Below are 15,589 nucleotides of genomic sequence, written 5' to 3' on the forward strand. Positions count from 1 at the left end.
TCGATATACGTCCTAGCAGGAATACCCTATACAAACATGCACAGAATTGTTTAATTAAAAATGTATTTAATACATTAGCTCTCATAGAATACTTAATTACAACTATTACAATTATTATTAATAATACTCGCACATTTTTAAGTATTTACTTTATGCTGACCCTTAAAAACTTCTTAAAACTATTTATTGACATAACAAAAATCTTGACAATGGTTATAAATTAAAATTGTTACTTATATGAATAAATTTCTTTTAAATTTGAAAATTTAGAGCATATAAAAAACTTGGAAGTTAATACCTAAGTATATAGATTTCGAAGAAAATGATATATCTCCAAATCGCTAAAAATCGAATACTTAAGTTTTTATATTCGATTTCAAAAATCGATTTTTTTAAGCTATCGTTGAGCAACTGCCATCCCTACCGCACTTGACAAAAAGTGGCAACCCTGCTGCAATTCTGTTGCTTTTTGTTGTTCCCTTCCGCTGAGCCGGCTAAATTGTTTATATTCAATTGTTTAACCGTCTGTCGATCGCACGAAGTCATGGCCAGCAACGAGCCCGGTGGCGGGAACCTGATGGACGAGTTCGAGGAGGCCTTCCAGTCGTGCCTGCTGTCGCTGACCAAGCAGGAGCCCAATTCCGGGACCAACAAGGAGGAGATCGAGCTGGAGGTGCAGAAGACCACCAATCGCTTCATAGACGTGGCCCGTCAGATGGAGGCCTTCTTCCTGCAGAAGCGCTTCCTCGTCTCCACGCTGAAGCCCTACATGCTGATCAAGGACGAGAACCAGGACCTGAGCATCGAAATCCAGCGCAAAGAGGGCCTGCTCCAGAAGCACTACAATCGCCTCGAGGAGTGGAAGGCCTGTCTGTCGGACATCCAGCAGGGCGTACACAGTCGCCCCACCCCGCCCATCGGAGCCGGGATGCTGCAGGGTCCCGGCGGCGGAATGCCACCCATGGGCGGAGCACCACCACGACCAGGAATGATGCCCGGAATGCCGCCGGGAGCAATGCAACCAGGCGGACCCATGCAGCCAAGTCCACAGCACATGCTGCAGGCCCAGCAGATGCAGCAGCTCCGCATGATGGGCAGGCAGATGCCCCCGAAATAAGCACGGCGCTCCCTTCGTTTTAGCTTGTAATTTTGTATAGACCCGGCTTAGTCTACTTGTATCTCGTCTAGTTAAATAAACTGATTATATATCCTGGATTTATTTTAACCAGGATCATTCCAAATCTTTCTTTAAAGTACCTCCTAAGCGGTATCCTTTTTTGGAGGACTTGTAGCTATATCCCGCCCACATCCTTAAAACATTCAAGTTGAGGAGAAAATTTTGTTACGCATTTATTTTAATATCTGTGCCATTTATTTTTGTTATCTTGTCGCGTGTTAAATAATTTCCTGCTTCTCCTAGCCGGATCCGCACTATGTATTTATGTATGTATATAGCCATGGTCTATATTCTGTATGTTATGTGTTTAAATCATACGCTGTATTTTTGTTTTTTTACTTGTATCTAATGTAAGTCTACACATGAATTAGGACAGTTTTGAACTTAGATGAGTTGATAGAAAGTATAATCTTATGCGCTCGGTTATGGGTAATAGGTAATCGGTAATGGTAATAAGATAGGATAAACCACATTTGTAACTTTAGTCCAAAGGAAATGCCGACAAGGTCGACGAATTACCTACGATTAAATTAAAGAGTGCAACCATATTCCGTTGGTTTCGCGATTCGGGTGTATCTTAATCGATCTCGTATACCTTGTCCGGCTCGAAGCCCGGAGCAGGTGTGCCATGTGGACCGGGGGGCACCGATCCAGCCGGCCCCGGCGGACCGCCGGTGCCCTGATTGTAGCCAGCCGCATTGGGATGCTGATTGGCGTAGAGCAGGGGATTCATGTACATCCCGCTGGGATGGACAATATTTGAGTGCAGGCTGAGTAGATCCTTGTACATGGTCGGATCGCCGTTGTTCATCTCATTGTACAGCTGTTGCAGATAGGTGGGCACCAGCTGAATGACCTGGTTTTGGTTCAGCTCGGGATGGTCCTTCGATATCTTCATGTTGAGCAGCTGCAGCAGAATGTCCGAACGGAAGCCGAATATCTTGTTGGAGGTCACGCTGCCGGAGGCATTGCCAAACTGTCCCATCACCTGGTTGCCAAAGGCATTCCTATCGTAGCTCATGTACTGCGACGCCTGAACCGTTCGAGTCTTCTCCGCCTCGTACTCGGCCCAAGCCGACTTACGCTCCTCCTCCGACAGATTCTCGTGCTCCTCCTGTTCCAGCAGCGAATCGTGCTCGTGATACTTGAAAATCAGTTTGTCGTGCTCGGTGAGTATCTCGGCAAACAACCGATCCTTGGGCAGGATGGGCATTTCGCGTACGGTGCTGGGCTGCAGCTCATAGGAGTACAGCTCCATAAGGTCCGTCTGGTTGTAGTGCCGCGAAATCTGCTGTTCATCAATCACACGCTTGGCCGTAGCCTGTTTGGCCACTTGGCGTTCATAGACCTTCTGCTCCATGGTGCCCATTGCAATCAGACGGTAGATGTAGCACGGCTTAATCTGCCCAAAGCGATAGACACGGAAGATGCTCTGCGTGTCGTGCGAGGGATTCCAGGAGACATCGAAAATGACCACACGATTGGCGGCCACCAGATTGATGCCCAGGCCGCCGGCTCTAGTGGAGATGAGAAACAGGCGGGCGCGCAAGTTGGTCACGTTGTTGAACTGCTTGCACATGGCCTCGCGTTGCTCCACGCTGCAGCTGCCGTCCAGTCGGAAGTAATCCTTTCCGTTCGTCCAGCAGCCTTTGAAGTCGCCCACATCACCTGGGGGGCAAAATATTACATATATAATATAAAATTATAAATGGAGTTTAGTGTATGAACCCACCTTCGAACTCGTAGTTCTTGGTATTGCTGTCCACCAGCGACAGAAAGTGCTCGATGACGTCCAGGGACTGCAAGGACTGTGAGAAGACGAGCAGCTTGTCACCAATTGCCTCGCACTCCTGCAGCAGCCGCAAGAGGATGAGCAGTTTTGGGGAATGGTGTACGTTGTTCAGCTCTCGCTCCTCGACGAAAGGCTTCCACCACTCCGATGGGTCGTCCTTCTGGGCACTGGCTCCTGCGGGTAATCCGCTGAGCAGCTCCAGATCGGAATCGCTATCGGCACCACCGGCGTTGCCATTACGAGTTTTGCGCTTTTTCGCCTTTCCCGAACTGGCTGCCAGTCCCGACATACTGGCGTCCGACTTGAAAGAATCGCAGCTGTCCGAGGAATTGGAGGCAGCGTCCTCCTCGTCGGTCTCGTCGCAAATGAAGCCATCGATATCCGAGTCGTCGTTGCTGAGCAGCCGTTTGGCAATCACGTTGTCACTATTCACCCGCAGGTTCATCGGATGCGTCCAGATGCGCCGCAGATCCTGAAAGTCCTGGAACAGTCGCGCCCCCTTGCCGACTACATCGGAGCCGCTTTGTTCCCGGTGCGTGGTCATGTAGTAGCCATAGAGCTTCTGCTGCAACTCCGACAGCGTTGTGTAAACCACGTACTCGTGCTTCGGAGGCAAATAAGGCGCCAGGACGGAGTAATCCCGCCGTTGGATGCAGCCCTCGAGCAGCTTGTGCAGAATGTGCGAGCGGTGCTTCATCAGACGAAGATCCCGGTCTGTGGAGTCCGTGTACTGGCCATTGGTGATCGGGTTGACGAAGCGGTTCATGTACTCCTTGTATGTGCCCAGCAGATTCGGCTTAACAAACTGAATCATGCAGTAATCTAGGGAAAGATTAAGAATTTTAAATTAATTGGGTTTATAAGTATGCTTGGTTAGTGGATGCATGAAATAATGTCCGGTGAAATAGCACCAACGGGCGTTATTTCACTTTTTAAGAGGAAATAATGTCCATTTTTATTATCGCACTGCAAGTGTTCGCACGACTTTAACAAGCACGGCTCTTGATAATAATTCGGATATTTTGGTTCGAAGTCTTTGGGGAGCCATACAAGTAATTTCTTTAAAGCACCAAAGGGACCCTAACAACACTCGATTGCTTGTTATTAAGAATAAATCACGAAACCTACATTCTCTGAGATTATTTTGAAGCGGGGTGCCGGTGAGGACAATCCGACGCTTGGTGCGCATCCTGGTGACCGCCTTGCTGATGGAGGTCTTCTCGTTCTTGAGCAGATGTCCCTCGTCGCAGACGACCAGATCCGGACCGGGATCGACCAGGGCCTCCATGAGCTGCTCGCGCTGCTTTTTGCGCAGACCCTTGGCCTTCTCATTGGCCAGAATGCGGTACATGTCGTAGCCGAGGATGCAGACGCCGCCCTCCTTAAACCATTCGTTGAGCTTGAAGATGCGCGTGGGCTTGTCCTTGTAGCGCGAGATGTCGTACACCTCGATGTCGTTGCGGTTGGCGAATTTCATCCAGCTGTTGAACTCCCGCGCCCAATTGTTCACCGTGCTCAGAGGCGAAATGACCAGGACGCGATCCACACCGGTGCGTCGTGTGTTCACCAGCAGCGTGTGCGACAGGGTGACCACCTGCAGGGTCTTGCCAAGACCCATACAGTGGGCAAGAATGCAGCCAGAGCCAGGCTTCTCCTGGCTCTCCTGGAGCGTCTCGAAGCAGGCATCCCACATGAACTTCACGCCCGCCACCTGATGCGGCTTCAGCTTCTTCAGCAGCCCCTTGTCCACCTGTAGCAGGGCCTTCTTGGAATCCGCGTCGAAGTCTAGTACCAGTTCGTCGATCTCCACGCTTTCAGACTTGACAAATATGCGGTTGTACAGCTTCTGGCGGTCCTCGATGCGCTTCCTTCGGTCATCCTCCTCTTTGGCCGCCTCCTTGGTTGTCAGATCCAAGTCCTTGGTCTTGATGATCTTGCGTATGTGCTTGCGCTTATTCTTCTGCTTGTCATCATCGTCATCGCTCTCGCCGCTGGAGTTCTTCTTGATGCGCTTGCGACCCTTCTTCTTCTGCTTCTCATCCGGCTCAAAGTCGGAGGAGCCCTTCTCGGATTCGCTCTTCTTCCGACGCCGCTTGCGCTGCGGTATCACCTCGCTGTCGCTGCTATTGGCCTCCTCCTCCTCCTCCTCCTCATCCTCAGAGGACTTTCTGTCCTCCTCTTCCTCCTCCGCTGCTCGAGCTTCGTAGTCCGAGTCGGCCTCACTTTCGCTTTTGGAGCGCCTCTGCCTGCTCTTCTTGGAGGTGGTGGCCGCCTCTTCCGAGTCGGTGCTCATTTTCCTGGGCTTCTGGGCGGGCTTTGGCTTGGGCAGGCTGACACGCTTCAAGCGCACCACACAGCGTTTAGGCCTCAAGGGTGATTCGGCTCTTGGTGAGCTGGCTTTCGAAGATCTCTCGCTGGTCAGAGATCCCCGATGTGCGCGATTGCCGTTCTTAGTGGCTTCTTTGACTGCCCCGCTGGATGTGCTGGCCTGCTCTGGCTGTTTATTGGTGGCTTCTTTGACTGCCCCGCTGGATGTGCTGGCCTGCTCCGGCTGTTTATTGGTGGCTTCTTCGGATTTCTTTTGCTGGCTATCCTTGTCCTCCTTTTTGCGCAGAGGATTGGCCACTAGTACAGGTTCCGCTTCGACCTCCTCCTCTTCGCTGTCGCTCAGTTCTATGATAGCAGCGCTCCTTTTACGCACTGGCAAGGGTTTCAGAAGCTCCTCGCTGTCGCTCGAGCTCTCGATCAAAGTAATCTTCTTCAGACTACTCCTGCGGGGGGGCTTCTCCTTGGTTTTGGGACTGGCCAGCAGCTTCTCTAGCGGCACAATGCGTATCTTGCAGACGGCTGGCTGCTCCTCCTCCTCCTCGTTGACCGAACTGTTGGCTACTGCCTGATCGGAATCGGAATCACTGGATAGACTGCTAATGCTGACATTTTTGGCTGCCCTGACATTTCTCACTGATCTGGATTTGGATTGCTTGGATCTCGAAGGCTTCGATTTCGATTTCGATTTTGTTGTCGATTCCGATTCAGATGCAGATGCAGATGCAGATACGGGGGAGCAGTTGGAGTCGTCTGTGGTCAAAGGTGTTGCGGCATCTGTGTGACGGGCGTTGGGGTTTTTCTTTCCCATAGGTAACCGGCTGATTGTCCGCCCAGCACGTTAAAGATCTGCAAGAAATGCGATTTGTTTGCGTTACAGGTTTTATTGTCTTTTTTGTCTAAGCACAACTAAAAAAAAAGTTATGTTTTTCCCTAATATTTTTTTATTGTCAGCATTTGCCGCGCGTTCTACGCTTCGCTTCTTCTTCTTTCCCTCTATCGCTCTTCCTCTTTCCGCGCTCTTCACCTTTTTTTTGCAATCTGCGTCTGTCTCTCTTTTTTTTTTTGTGTGGCGTCGGCACTACTTGTACATCTATTATTTATCCGAAAACCCCTCTTTTCTCGGTTTAAATGGTTCCCGGATCAGTGTGCTGTGCTGTTTTCACCTTCTAGTGGATGCTGGGACGCCTCATTGCATCCTGCCACCCGATTTTAACTGCTTTTCGCGACCTTTTAATTGTTATTTTCAGCGTAAAGCCGCCGCAATTGCAACTTGGGTATACTAAAACCTATTTCCAGGGTTGCCACACCGCCGGATTTGCTATCGGTAGATGGAGTTATCGTGCGATAGTATCGAGACTAGGCGGTCGAAATCAAATAAAATTATTAAATATTCACTTATTAAAATAAATAAATAAGAAAATACGTTATACGTTATTTTGTTTTACTGTTTGACTGAATTTTAGGCACTATTTTGTGCAAGTTAAATTAAACTTAAATAACAACCAAGGAAAGAAATAAAATGGCCTATATTGTTTTTCAAAATTATAATGTACCATTTTGACAAGTACAGAATGTATGGAATTTGAGAAAAATATATTTAAATATCGGTTATAATGCCCAAGCAATCGGTATAAGTTTTCCCATCCCTAATTTCACAGCTGTTTTAATTGCGCGCCGGCAAAGGCGAATGAAAATACAATTTAATCACTTAATTAAGCGTTTATTATGAACGATATCAAGCGATTGAAGGATCAGCAGCGCGAGAAGCATCCAGGATTCGATGGTTACATCGACTGCATGACCCGCTCCCTTTTCACAGGACTCGCCACGTTTTGTTTGAGTGCGTTCTCTACTCTTGGTTTTTTTGATAATTGCATAATAATTACACAAATTACAGGTTTTTCCGGTACCTATTTCGCCCAGAAGATCATACAATCCCGCATTCGCTATCCGGTTAAGTACAATATACTGGTTTCCTCGCTGGTGGCCACCGGAGTGTCCTACCAAACGACTTCGTCCCGCACGAAATCCTGTCAAGCGGCGTGGATGGCCTTTGAGGAAAAGCATTCTGTGCTTAAGGAGAAAACCTTTTAGTTATAGCAGTTCATCAGTACAACCCTAGTTAGTCTTAGTCATGTCTGCTCTACGGATATTCGGCCGTTTGGCCAGGAGTCTTCCACTCCGTCCGGTTGTAGGGATTCCCCTACGCCTAAAATACACCCAACATCAAGGAGTCAAGGGCATTCGCAACAGAAAGAGCTTCTTTGAGGCTCAGATGCAGGCTTCTGGTCAGGATAATCAGGATTTGGAGCAGGAGGAGCAGACCCCTAGTAGCGATCTGGCAGACATGCGGTTCTTAGATGATCGGTGGGTAATAAATATTAAGAAAACCATAGAATATGAAGATTTAATTGACTTTCATTCTATTTCAGAGCCTACGACGAGGTGGCAGGAGGAGCAATGCGTATCACCCGCGACATAGCCAGCTCCCAGCAAGTGCTGATCCTCCAGCCGTACGTTAAGTGGGGCGCCAAACGCCAGAGCACACCCTTCGATGTCCGGCCAGAAGATCAGCTTGCAGAAGCCTCTGCTCTAATCAACTCCTTGCCCAATTGGCAGGTGGCCAGGGCTCTCAAAGTACCACTGGAAAGCCTCGAGAAGAAGACCCTCTTTGGCAGCGGCAAGCTGGTGGAACTCAAAGAGCTAGTCACCGAACTGAGGCAGGAAAGGCAACTCACCTGTCTGTTTGTCAGCAAGGGCACGCTATCCTTTGCCCAGAAACGCTTCCTGGAGGCGGAGTTCCGCTTGCCGGTGATGGATCGCTACTCCGTGGTGATACAGATCCTAAGGTTGCATGCCACTAGCGCTGAGGCCAAGCTACAGGTAGGTTCGACTCTCCAAAGAGGAACAAACAATGATTAAGAACTGGTTATATCTTACAGGTAGCCATGGCTGAGCTCCCCTACATCTGGGCCCAGGCCAAGGATGCCAGTGTCACCCAGACGCGTCGGCAGGGCTACACCTTGACAGATCTGCAGAAGGAGATTCTGCGCACCAGGGAGCGCAAATTGCGAGCGGAATTGGAGCGGGTACGCCGGCAGAGGCAGTTGCTGCGTCAGAAGCGAAAACAGCAAAATTATCCCATTGTGGCCGTGGTGGGTTACACAAATGCCGGCAAGACTTCCCTGATCAAGGCTCTAACGGTGGAGGATGCCCTGCAGCCAAGGAATCAGTTGTTTGCCACTCTCGATGTGACGGCTCATGCGGGTTGCTTGCCTTGCAATCTAGAGATAATCTACATGGACACCGTGGGCTTCATGTCTGATTTGCCAACAGGACTTTTTGAGTGCTTTGTGGCCACTTTGGAGGATGCCATGCTGGCGGATGTAATTGTGCACGTCCAGGACCTCTCGCATCCATGCCATGCCGCCCAACGCAGTCATGTGGAGGCCACCCTGCGTTCCCTGGCTTTCAATGTGGCTGGTGGAGATTCCACGGCCAGCCAATTGCCGCCAATCATCAATGTGTACAACAAATGTGATTTGGTTACCTCCGGAACGCATTCATCTTCAGATCCCGTGCATCATATATCAGCGCGAGCACAAACTGGATTGGAACCCTTGCTAGATGATATCGAACAACAGATATTGACCGCCACAGGGCGAAGAAAGCTTAAAATGAGGGTGCCCAGCGGTGGACCCGAAATGGCCTGGCTTTTTAAAAACGCAGCCGTGGTGGAAACGACGGCGGATGAGGAAAATCCTGAGCGGTTGATGATGCATGTGGTCATTAGCCAACGCACCCTGGACCAATTTAAACGACAGTTTTGCCGGTGACCCTGAAATATGGAATTTAAAGTCCATGAATCAAGTTTCTGAGGCGCAAGTGGCACCGACTACATTTTTATTATTGCTCTCGTTTTTTTTATTAATTTAGTTATTAGCGGGTGTAGTTAGGATTGGTGTTGTTTTCTCGTTTTAAATTCTATATAAATATAAAAGTATCTACCATAAAAATAAAACGAAACAATCTCTAAAAATATCATTAAACAGAATATGTGTATTGCACTTCGCTGACATTTTTGTGCTGTGGTTTCCTCTAGGAATATTCGGACCTGAATCCACATGGGATCAGATTTCGAATCAACCGTTTCAATTTATATCTAGCGACAAGCTTTGTGGCTTACCTTTTTCATTTTATTGTGTGGTGCTTACTTTTTATTGGCACAATAGAATATTTAAAAATAATCCATGGCTGATGAGCACAAGCAACTTAAGATTAAATAATGAAACAAACTTAACACCAGCTTAAGCTAACAAAAACGTATACGAAATAAACCCCTTAAAAATAGAAAATGCGTCCATTACTCTCTTGAAAAATTAAAAAGCTTAAATGATTTAAAATGAATTTTAAAGAACCATCAAGCAAGCTAAAAAAGTATTTTGCAATAAAACTGCTCATTAAAATATTACAAAAATGTTATAATCTAGTTGAGCGTTTAAGATAATGTAAAAGTGTGCATTTTGTTGGGCAACATTTCTATGATTTCCTCTGCAAAAAATATAAGGAATATATATTTCGATGGGACCTACCATTACCGGTATATATACAAAATGTTTGATCAAAATTCGATTTCTTGCATGTGTATGTTTTGGCGGTTTTGTAAATTTCATTTGTTTTTATGGCAAAACTAGACATAAAATTTCTGTTTCTAAGATTAAAGATATTCTAAGCACTTAGTTACATGCACACTATAGGATGGATCGATGTTTTTTGTCAAAGAATTGTATGGCAATCTTATAAGATAGATATATACTTTTCCTTGCTCGTGATTTACTCCTGTCAAGTATTTTTCCTTTATTTTTATTGGTTGATTCATGATAAAATTATAAAATAAAAATGGGGAATGTATAATTATGTCAATGAAGATTAAATGTTCTAGAAAGATAAAGTAATCATTAGGCGGAATACTTTAAAGCTGTTAAGCCTCATCGAAATCATTCTTTGACAAAAAAAGCATGAATAAGATTTTTTAAAATCGACCCATCCTGAACAGACATCCCATAAACCTACGTGAATGAGTGAGAGGATACGATGATCCAGTGGAGCAGCTGCCAAAGCGGCGCCACCACCACAATGAAAAATAGAATGCAGATGATGCGACAATTCTTGAGCAGGCCGACAACAAACTGGATGAACTGCATGAACAATGAAATTCTAATTGTACTACACTGTTTGGGAATCAACGCAGGATCGGGATTTGCATCGGTTTCCACATCCCTAGGCGTCGTCTCCCCCGCCGGCCTCTTGCCATTTGCCAGTTATAACTTGGCTATGTGGAACTGGGCCTGCTGGTTGGCCGCCGTCGAGTATTGAGCGAATGGCATTAGTTGGCAGTACTCGAGGAGCTGGTTTTCCAGTTCCCTCAGGCACTTCCCCGGTGTTCCGGCGATCTTCATCTGTCCCGAGTCCTTACATTTTAAAATGTAGGCCCTCTGGATCAATGCGTATATGGCTATGTTGAGATTGTCCAAGGCCAGACAATATGGATGCACATGGGAGGCAGAACCACCGGGTTGCTGGAGAAGCTGCTCCACATGCTGCTGGACGCGAACAAGAAGATCCTTGTTACTGAACTCGAATTCCAGAGGGATCTGCAGGGAGACAATATAATTAGATTTGTTTATATATCATTTTAACCACTATCCACCTTTCTTAAGGTGACCACCAGCTGGTAATAGAGGCACAGGAATGGCGCCAGGGCGGCCAGTATGACATGCGAACACTCATTATCCTGCACCCTGATGCGGCCGCTCTGCTCCACCTCCACCACCCGCTCGTCCAGGAGCAGCTGCAGATGTGTCTCAAACTCGGCTGCCTCGCGGTTCGATTCGATGATGAACTCGTGCTGGAACAAGGCATCCATGGTGGTCACATGCCCATGCAGAGCACTCAAACTGGCATCGTATGAGATGTCCGCCGATTGCTTCTCCTGATTCCTTTGCTCCTTGAGCGCTGCCAGCAGCAGATAGGCGGGTCTGGCCAGCCAGAACATGCAGGGATTAATGTAGAGCTGCAGGGCCAACATGGGGACAGCCACCGCCATAGTTTGTGGACAGAGGGCATGAGCTTTCAACCGTTTAACATCGATTTGTTCCGCCAATTGCTTGGCTGCCATGGGCGTAAATTGCAATCGGGCGTTGGCGAAATGCAAAATGTTTGAGTGAATCTCGACGGCATCAATGATATCCGCCTTAATGCTACCAGGTGTAGTGCTGACATGGGCTCCCAGCTGCTCGAAGATCCGCTTGAGATGCAGTATCCCACGGGACAACTCATCGATGTTTACACTCTTTTGGGCATACAATTGACTGGCGTAGTATAAGCTCAGCAGATTGAAGGTGGTGATCACAATGCGTCGCTGCTGTTGGTAGATAATCTCATTGGCCAGCTGCTTGACCAGTTCCACTTCCTGGCGGTTCAGCTTTTGCAGGTGACCTCCAACACCTGCTCGCTGCATTCGCTGACCACTGTCGTGTCCGAAGAATTCCTTAACCGAAATGGGTTCACCAAAGTCCAAAAACATCTTGCCGAAGCGCTCGTCAATGATTTTCAGGGCCTTGAAGAAACCCTTTGTGGACTCCTTGGGTTTGGGCACTCCCAGCAGCTCATAGACGAACAGTTGCTCCTCCAGTACTCGCTCATAGGCCACACTAACCGGCACAATCATCACATCTGGGACCTCGCCAGTGAAATATGGTAGGAGGGCCATCGAAAGGAGTCCAATTTTGGGCACCAGGGCTTTGAAATTCCTGGAGCGCGTGCCCTCAATGAAGAACTCCACGCCGATGTGGTAATGGGCCACCAGTGCGTACATGTACTCCCGGAAAATATCCCAGTACAGCTCGTCGTTGGAGAAGCTGCGGCGCATGAAGAAGGCTCCAGTTTTTCGCAGCATTGTGCCCATTCCAAACATTGAGTGGAAATCTGCAAAGGATTAGAAATAATATGAAATAGTCCTAAAAACAGAGTATTATTTTACTCTAATTATACCCATATTAAACAGATATAAATGTTTCACACCTTTAATTACCGGAACAAAAAATTCTAATAACAAGTTGACATCTTAATTTGCTAATTTATACTAATTGAAAAGCAAACATTTTTAAAATGTAGCATGTCATTAGCGTTAAAAATTTCCATTTCGTAGAATGATAATATATTATTGACAATGTGTTAAATGAAAAGCAAACGCCCATAATATTTGTAGCACATTTTCCGCTAGTAAAGTTTTTATGGTTTTTCGGAAAATGAAAATAAAAATAAATCGGTAAACAAAAGGTAAGCTTGTTTTTTTTTAAGTTATCTTTGAAGTTTCAAAAGGTATTAATTTTTTTGTTTTAAAAACAATTAAGACTTAGAGAATACTTCAAAATATGGCCTTTGATCTCTACTAAGACTACTATTATTTGAACGGATCATTTCGTGTGAGAAATGGCTTTGGAAACTCTAAAAAACATACCCATTCCGGCTGCTATTCCTGGTATCTCAATGTCGTAGTAGTAGCAGATGTACGACATCAGGATAAAGTCCATGTAGCTGCGATGACTAGGGAGATAGAGCACCGGGCATTTGCCCATATCCTTGCGGACATTGGCCATGCTGGCCGAATTAACATAGAATCCATCACAGATCCGCTTGCCAATCGCTGTGATGGCTATGCCGCACCACCGGATAATGGCCATGTTCCGCTCCAGACCGATCTCATCTATGATCGCCTTGGCCTGCCGCTCCAGCTGCTTTACCGGCTGACCCAATTCCTTGGCATAGTGCTCCAGAATGGATCGCAGTTTCTCACTCTTCAGGACATGCTGCTTGAGCTTCTGCGGATTGAGATACTTTTCGAATTCGTAGGCCACCTGCGGATTGAACTCCCTGGTCATGGAGGCCTCATTTCCCGGTGCTATTATGTTCTTGAAGTTCCTCATGTAATCGGCGGCACTGGTCAGTGACTTCTTCTCCTCCTGACCACTGGAATCGGTGGATCCAGCTCCACCGGCGGTCTCCGTGACTGGATTCCTCTCCATCGCGCTGCGTTTCACCTGTGAAAATGGAAAACAACGTGCGTCGCGCTGTTGAGAATCTCTGGAGGTATGTGGGTAACTAAAAATAAAAGGAAAATAGCGTCGAGTGCGGTGCTATTTGACGAATCAACTGTCAAGCAGTCGGCCCCACTTTACAGACTTGACACACCGACACACTGCCATAAAGTCTCTGTTTGCTGAGATAACGTCGGCACTTGGAGAAAATGTTTACCCAGATGTGTCCAAGCAAAGATCAAGGGATTCTTCGACTTCAAAAAGTATCTATATAATAAATATGGATACGTTTTCGTAAAAAAAAGTTTATATATTTAAAAACGAATTTTTTAAATTCCAATCTGGATTAAAGGCACCTTATTGTTTCCAATTCGTAAAACAATTTCCAGTTTTTTATATGTATATAAAGGATTGCAAATAAATTTATTGAAAAAAAATATTTGTAGGCTAATTTTATTTCAAAAAAAGGTTTATATTAAAGATTTTTGTTCAACTAAGTTTTAAAACATAAAGAAAGAAATGATAAATTCTTTATTTGTATTTGTACTTAGTAACTATATGTTTTTCTGAGTGCTCAGCTATCCAGAAGGTTTATTATCTGGCAGATTCAGCAGTTGAGGTAATCAACGGCGAGATACGATTGCGTGTTAAAGGTGAACGTGTGCTTACCCTTGAATTAAGCCTGAACTCCCCAAAACCTCGCTTAACTTCAAGCTGATTTTAAAATTTTCTCCAGCACCACAGCTTTGAAAATAGCTGTAATTCACCTAACTTTGAGTCAATTTAAGAGGTTGAAATAAAAATGAATTTAAGAGCTATTAAACCGGTTCAGCTTAAAAAAAATGAAATTTAAATGAATTTTTTAGGGAGTTGTGAAGTATATTAACCTAGCAGACTGAGGTTAATTGATATTAATGAAGTTAGGGATCTAAGACCCTATCTTTAAAACATTTTTGGGTAAGTGGTGCCTATTATATATACGAAAAACAATTTTATCTTAAAGAATAAAATAAATACTATTTTTAAGTATTTAGAAAAAAAGAACTTAATTTACGGAGAAATTCAATTTTAAAACCAAATGACAGTTTTTTAATCCCCTTTTAATCAATAGTATGATTCGAAAACATGTTATAAGGGTTGCTGACCTATCTCAAATCGGAAATCGGATTGGTCTCGCATGTAATTTATTCGTGTCACGACACGTTCGCATTTCTGGTGATAACGTCACTCATCAGGTGAGTTACCTTGGGCGGGAATAAAAAAAAAATTGTCTGGGCCATAGAACCACACACCCTCACTATTTCACTATTCGAGTGGAAAAAGATAATGCCAAGGAAAGTTACAGATTAATAATCGACGGAAAACTATATATGTACATATATGGCCTGGCAACTGGGGTTAAAAATTAATGAGAAATGCTTTTCGATTGGAAATTAACAGATGTGCTGGCTCCCAGGCAAACAGGCACACACTCCACATTTTTACAGGTAGCATTTAACACTTCGTTTTGCGTTTTAACCGGTAATTGCAATTTAACACGGGTTGTAAATGGGTTTTTTGTTTGGTTTTCCGTATAAATACGACTGCAAGTGCAACGAAACTCGAATATTTACTTTTGAAATGCACTTATTTTCGCAAACTTTCTATTTATAAGTCATTGAGCAACAAAAGCATGCTGACTAATTAGTTACGTATGTCACACACTATCGAATAAACCAATTTTTTCGGCCAAGATAAGGGTATTTTCTATTGGCAAAATCAATTAAAAAATGATTCACTGCGTAGATAACACCATAAGTTTGATTAGTAAGGGGGTGCTTCTTATCGGGGTGATCGAACTTAGGAGTGCAGGGTATCTGCTATTCGTATTACCGGTCTACGTACTGGGTTAAAAATTCGATACGAGCTGCCCAGGCAGGAATTTAGATGGCCTTTTTTTCGCACTGCACGAGGCCTTCGCTTTTAATGCATTTAATTCACAATTCGCAACTTATTTCGGATCTCTTTGACCGACTTTCAATGGTTTTTATTTTCTGCAGCGGCAGCGGAGGCGGCTGTTTTGTTTTGTTGACGAAAAAACATCTGCAGCAGCTGCGAATCGATATTTGACGGTTTGACTGGGTGATTTTAGGGGGCCTCCGCACGGTGCGACTGACGCATTAGGGGCACTCCCCGCCCAGCTGTTCATGCGCG

The 15,589-nt window shown here is 45.6% G+C and overlaps 5 protein-coding genes across 6 annotated transcripts; 3 read left to right on the forward strand and 2 right to left on the reverse strand.

Moving 5' to 3' along the window:
• The first annotated feature begins 439 nt into the window (after window positions 1–439).
• LOC119549985 (mediator of RNA polymerase II transcription subunit 28) lies at window positions 440–1,725 on the forward strand. Its single transcript, XM_037858393.1, has one exon. The coding sequence runs from the start codon at window positions 545–547 to the stop codon at window positions 1,115–1,117; it is 573 nt and encodes a 190-aa protein (XP_037714321.1). The 5' UTR covers window positions 440–544; the 3' UTR covers window positions 1,118–1,725.
• On the reverse strand, window positions 1,334–6,617 carry LOC119549972 (transcriptional regulator ATRX homolog). 2 transcript variants are annotated; one of them, XM_037858372.1, is made up of 4 exons: window positions 6,461–6,617; window positions 4,098–6,143; window positions 2,910–3,791; window positions 1,334–2,845 (listed from the first exon to the last, which is right to left on the reverse strand). In XM_037858372.1, exons 2-4 carry the CDS (start codon window positions 6,103–6,105, stop codon window positions 1,755–1,757), a joined length of 3,981 nt encoding a protein of 1,326 aa, XP_037714300.1. In that variant the 5' UTR covers window positions 6,106–6,143; window positions 6,461–6,617; the 3' UTR covers window positions 1,334–1,754. The 2 variants fall into 2 exon arrangements, with proteins under 2 accessions (XP_037714300.1, XP_037714308.1); XM_037858380.1 differs by lacking the exon at window positions 6,461–6,617 and adding an exon at window positions 6,322–6,420.
• Window positions 6,618–6,948: 331 nt separating this feature from the next.
• Window positions 6,949–7,430, forward strand: LOC119550197 (transmembrane protein 141). Its single transcript, XM_037858746.1, has 2 exons — window positions 6,949–7,137; window positions 7,195–7,430. Exons 1-2 carry the CDS (start codon window positions 7,023–7,025, stop codon window positions 7,389–7,391), a joined length of 312 nt encoding a protein of 103 aa, XP_037714674.1. The 5' UTR covers window positions 6,949–7,022; the 3' UTR covers window positions 7,392–7,430.
• LOC119550188 (putative GTP-binding protein 6) lies at window positions 7,409–9,336 on the forward strand. Its single transcript, XM_037858733.1, has 3 exons — window positions 7,409–7,664; window positions 7,730–8,180; window positions 8,240–9,336. Exons 1-3 carry the CDS (start codon window positions 7,432–7,434, stop codon window positions 9,131–9,133), a joined length of 1,578 nt encoding a protein of 525 aa, XP_037714661.1. The 5' UTR covers window positions 7,409–7,431; the 3' UTR covers window positions 9,134–9,336.
• LOC119550180 (dihydroxyacetone phosphate acyltransferase) lies at window positions 9,164–15,494 on the reverse strand. Its single transcript, XM_037858721.1, has 4 exons — window positions 15,281–15,494; window positions 12,820–13,399; window positions 11,008–12,284; window positions 9,164–10,951 (listed from the first exon to the last, which is right to left on the reverse strand). Exons 2-4 carry the CDS (start codon window positions 13,382–13,384, stop codon window positions 10,619–10,621), a joined length of 2,175 nt encoding a protein of 724 aa, XP_037714649.1. The 5' UTR covers window positions 13,385–13,399; window positions 15,281–15,494; the 3' UTR covers window positions 9,164–10,618.
• Between the last annotated feature and the right edge of the window lie 95 nt (window positions 15,495–15,589).

This window comes from Drosophila subpulchrella, chromosome 3R (genome assembly GCF_014743375.2).
Source record: "Drosophila subpulchrella strain 33 F10 #4 breed RU33 chromosome 3R, RU_Dsub_v1.1 Primary Assembly, whole genome shotgun sequence".
NCBI classification, from domain to species: domain Eukaryota; kingdom Metazoa; phylum Arthropoda; class Insecta; order Diptera; family Drosophilidae; genus Drosophila; species Drosophila subpulchrella.

Bases quoted from the DNA above. Each gene is read 5' to 3' on its own strand.
- LOC119549972 (XM_037858372.1), bottom strand. From the start codon at position 6,105: ATGGGAAAGAAAAACCCCAACGCCCGTCACACAGATGCCGCAACACCT. The intron at 3,792-4,097 runs GTAGGTTTCGTG...ATCTTTCCCTAG, and splicing joins TCAAAATAATCTCAGAGAAT to ATTACTGCATGATTCAGTTT. The intron at 2,846-2,909 runs GTGGGTTCATAC...TTTGCCCCCCAG, and splicing joins CAAGAACTACGAGTTCGAAG to GTGATGTGGGCGACTTCAAA.
- LOC119550197 (XM_037858746.1), top strand. From the start codon at position 7,023: ATGAACGATATCAAGCGATTGAAGGATCAGCAGCGCGAGAAGCATCCA. The intron at 7,138-7,194 runs GTGCGTTCTCTA...CACAAATTACAG, and splicing joins ACTCGCCACGTTTTGTTTGA to GTTTTTCCGGTACCTATTTC.
- LOC119550180 (XM_037858721.1), bottom strand. From the start codon at position 13,384: ATGGAGAGGAATCCAGTCACGGAGACCGCCGGTGGAGCTGGATCCACC. The intron at 12,285-12,819 runs GTATGTTTTTTA...AATCCTTTGCAG, and splicing joins AGGAATAGCAGCCGGAATGG to ATTTCCACTCAATGTTTGGA. The intron at 10,952-11,007 runs GTGGATAGTGGT...GTCTCCCTGCAG, and splicing joins TGGTGGTCACCTTAAGAAAG to ATCCCTCTGGAATTCGAGTT.
- LOC119549985 (XM_037858393.1), top strand. From the start codon at position 545: ATGGCCAGCAACGAGCCCGGTGGCGGGAACCTGATGGACGAGTTCGAG.
- LOC119550188 (XM_037858733.1), top strand. From the start codon at position 7,432: ATGTCTGCTCTACGGATATTCGGCCGTTTGGCCAGGAGTCTTCCACTC. The intron at 7,665-7,729 runs GTGGGTAATAAA...ATTCTATTTCAG, and splicing joins ATGCGGTTCTTAGATGATCG to AGCCTACGACGAGGTGGCAG. The intron at 8,181-8,239 runs GTAGGTTCGACT...TATATCTTACAG, and splicing joins GCGCTGAGGCCAAGCTACAG to GTAGCCATGGCTGAGCTCCC.